The sequence below is a fragment of the Frankliniella occidentalis genome, unplaced genomic scaffold (genome assembly GCF_000697945.3).
Source record: "Frankliniella occidentalis isolate FOCC.00 unplaced genomic scaffold, Focc_3.1 Scaffold40, whole genome shotgun sequence".
Taxonomy (NCBI): domain Eukaryota; kingdom Metazoa; phylum Arthropoda; class Insecta; order Thysanoptera; family Thripidae; genus Frankliniella; species Frankliniella occidentalis.
This window is the reverse complement of record NW_026267170.1, coordinates 685,064-688,669: the sequence shown is the minus strand read 5'-3', so window position 1 is coordinate 688,669 and position 3,606 is coordinate 685,064. Positions and strand designations below refer to the sequence as shown.

The 3,606-nt window shown below is 41.5% G+C and overlaps 1 protein-coding gene across 4 annotated transcripts in view; it reads left to right on the top strand.

The window, feature by feature from the left end:
- Positions 1-3,606, top strand: part of LOC113209246 (protein drumstick) — a 14,919-nt gene extending 11,313 nt beyond the window's left edge. For 3 of the 4 annotated variants that reach the window (XM_026426668.2, XM_052266537.1, XM_052266536.1), the window contains exons 2-3: positions 459-688; positions 2,129-3,606. In XM_026426668.2, the coding sequence (XP_026282453.1) occupies positions 471-688; positions 2,129-2,180 (270 nt within the window). In that variant the 5' untranslated portion in view covers positions 459-470 and the 3' untranslated portion in view covers positions 2,181-3,606. Of the gene's footprint in view, positions 1-458; positions 689-1,597; positions 1,672-2,128 lie in introns of all 4 variants that reach the window. The other variant, XM_026426669.2, reaches the window with a different exon arrangement.

Genomic DNA, 3,606 nt, shown 5'->3' with positions numbered 1-3,606 from the left:
GAGAGAGAGAGAGAGAGAGAGAGAGAGAGAGAGAGAGAGAGAGAGAGAGAGAGAGAGAGAGAGAGAGAAGCGGCGAATAAATTAACGCAAAGGGGAGCGCGGTATGTCACGGCTATACATTGTAAGGCGCTGACGTAATGCAGCCTCGACAGTCAGTGCCTCCCGCGGACGGACATTTACAGTCCGTTCGGATATCGTATTAAACTCGCCGGGGTCGTGACCGAGGAGGGGGTCTGAGCCTCGCCGCGCCGCCCTGCGCCGCTCTGGCCGAGCCTGGTCAAAGACGGCCGCACATTGCTCATACCGATCATTAAAACGTTGGAAATTTGTCGTTCCGCAGCGTATAAACCTTGTTGTCGGCTACCTTAAGGCAAACGTGTTGATTGCAAGTGATGCGTGAGGGAGAACAGCACTTGAGTAAAAAGTATAACAATCGCAAAATCTTTTTTGTTTTGCAGACGGCCGGCACCATGTTCGCCATCATGCAAGTGGAGACGGACGAGCGGAGGGCGGAATTCAGGCGCAAGATGCGCACCAAGTGCGAGTTCATCTGCAAGTATTGTCAGCGTCGCTTCACCAAGCCCTACAACCTCATGATCCACGAGCGCTCGCACAAGGACGACGTCACGTTCACGTGCGAGGCGTGTGGCAAGACCTTCAAGCGGCAGGACAACCTGAAGCAGCACAGGTACGAGAACCTATTTCTGTTTCAGCTCAGTCTAGAAAATGATAAAAAAAATGGCAAAGGGCCAAATACATAGTGATATGTAGAAAGAAAATTACTCTTGTATAAAAAAGGAACAACTAAAAAACCACTGTATGGCACCGCACTCGTCCCACTTTTTCTCTTAACTGGCTCGAACTGTTTTACATCGCAAAAAGAAATGTTTGGTTAACGGGAAGAAATGCACCGCCCCCAAACGAGGAGGTCAACGATATGCGTCATAAAATGTTCGGCGGGCAGGGCGGCGGCTGTCCATCACGTCTCTGTCAACGCGGCACCGCAAGATATTTACGTCAGTAGGTGTGCCATGTCACTTAACGCCCCTCGCGGCCGCGACGCGCGAGACGCGAGACGTAACTCTCCCTCCCTGACAAAACGAGAAAACGCACTCAGCCAACGAGAGGATTTTATCCCAGTGGTAGCTCGGGCGGGTGCGGTGTCATGCGGGTGTGAACCTTATGCCAACATTTTGGAAAACTTACTGCTGTTGTTATGTGCTTTTAACCCATTTCTTCCAGCTTTTTATTTGAGGGCGTGGGGTGTTGTAAATACACTACTGGTGGTTTGTGTTATTAACATTCTCAATTTTGGGATGTAACGTCTTCCTCAGGAAACCTCTTCGTGCACAGCGCCCATGCTTTCCCCCCACCTCCATTTAGCAGGACCTCTGGGACGTCTCGTTAGAGCAGAAAATATTTTCTGTGTTATTTGTTTTTACAAAACAATAAGATGATGAATTTTTCAGAGTAGAAACTATTTTTTATAAAAATGGTCGCAAAAATAGTCCCAGATGCGTCCTGGTGGGGTAGGGGGAGAAAGGGCCGCAGAATCTTGGCCTCTACTAAGGACACCTCATATCTGTCTGTCCTTTAGATGTGGGTGGAGTTCTGGTGGGTGGAGTTCAGGCGGGTGGCGGTGAGGGGTGACTTGTCGCAACAAGACTAACTGTAAGCAAGCACAGCAATTTTTATTTCTCTCACGTATGAATACCATTTTAAGTTAACAGATTTGGTAGGCTTTGCATTAAAAATACAAAAATTATAAAAAAACCGCTTTGTTTTGTCATGAAAAGAAAATTGAAGTTTAGATAGTCTGGTCATTCCCATATCTTCTTAAATTCACCTTTCTTCCAAAATTTTCTTAGCTTGTTTTTGGTCTGCTTTTCTTTTAATGCAATGTCTGCACTCACACATTAATATCACTGCATGAACACTCTTAAATTAATTTCAATCCTATAACTAAAATGTTCTCTAAATTTTTATAAAATAATCTGCTTATATAATCCGTTAGCGGCAGCGATTAACGTCCGAGCTGGCAGCTAAAATTATCAGCTGACTTCGTCGCTCGCTTGATCGCCTAGCCGTACCAACCCGACAAAATTTAACAGATTTGTTTGTCTTACAGATCCATTCACCTGCCGTGTCGGACTGCTACCGGATGGACAGTAAGGGTTTGATGGGAGGCGACACTTCGTCCTTAAATTATTACTTTATAGCGTTACTACATTTACTGTGTTTCCCTTTTAACTGTCTGACTACAAGCGCACGTGCAAGTGAATGTTGTGATAACTATTTTCAGTCCGCCATTCCGTCTGATTTATAGATTAAGAAAATATATCTTGATAGTACCTATGCGGAAATATTTAAGATTAGGGACATATCAGTCGATTGAACAGTAGGCCCTATCTTAATGTATTTTGTTGATAATATTAAAGGTCCTATTCGGACTATTACTCTTTTAATACTGGCTGCCATGCATTGCGCTTGGGCTGTTTCGATCACATACTGGGGTGATAAACAAAAGTCATTATTTTTGGACACTTGCGCAAGGAAAATTCGAATTTTGACGCATTTACAACAATCAAAAAAGGCGAATATGAGTTACCACTATTTTGATTACATCTTACATTAACTGATTAGGTAATTGATCTCCTGCATCCTTAATTGACGGAGTTCTGTGAGCTTCCGAGCAATTTATTTCGTTCCTTGCCTAAGTTTCCGAATAAGATGAATTCTAGTCTAAATACTATAGCCAACTGGCTGTTTGGAATCAAAATGAACACACATTATTCGAGCTATCAAAATCTATGTGCAAGACAAAAGGTATTTCTCAGTGAATCAGGTGTCACTAATGCAGCTTTGTCATGTCAATTAAGTTCTTGAGTAAGATAGATATATTTCAGATGTGTTTATTTGTACATAGTCTAATTATTTGTTATAAACTAGATATTTGTATATGTAAATAGTAAAAACACGAGACACATCTGTGTTTCTGATCGCACTTTCTGTACTGGCATTTGCGCAGATCAGGCGCTTAAAGACACATAGAGCATATTCCTGTCTAAAAGAAATATTGCAACTTCCTAATTTGTCTTCATTAAGCGAAACTTGTATTAGGCGCTAGTTAAAAAGCTCTTTTTTCCCATTTGTTAATTAAAATGTGTTGTTAGAATTGTTCCTCGGGGGATGTCGGGAAACTGTGGAGAGCTAATTAGTGTGTAAACTCATCGACGCTTCCGATCTCTCGATATCTGTTGTTTAAGTGTTAATAGTTTAGTTTTCTTTGTTTGTGCTTCGTATTTTAAGTAGAGCTCAGATTCGAGCTTGTTTATTTTCGTTCTTATTTAATCATTGTTTCTATATTCTTGTCTCTTTTGAAAACTGATATGATTGACATCACTGTAGAAGTGACAAAAATCCCGTTTTTCCATTGCTTGTATGATACGACCAACGCTTATAAACAAATATGGCCACTCGCCACCATGAAAAAAATATATTTATTTTTACGTAACGGACAAGTATAGATTTATTTTATATGACTGATGTGTGAGTGTACGAGATAGAAAACTAAATGAATGATAAATAAACAATCAATGTTTTAAA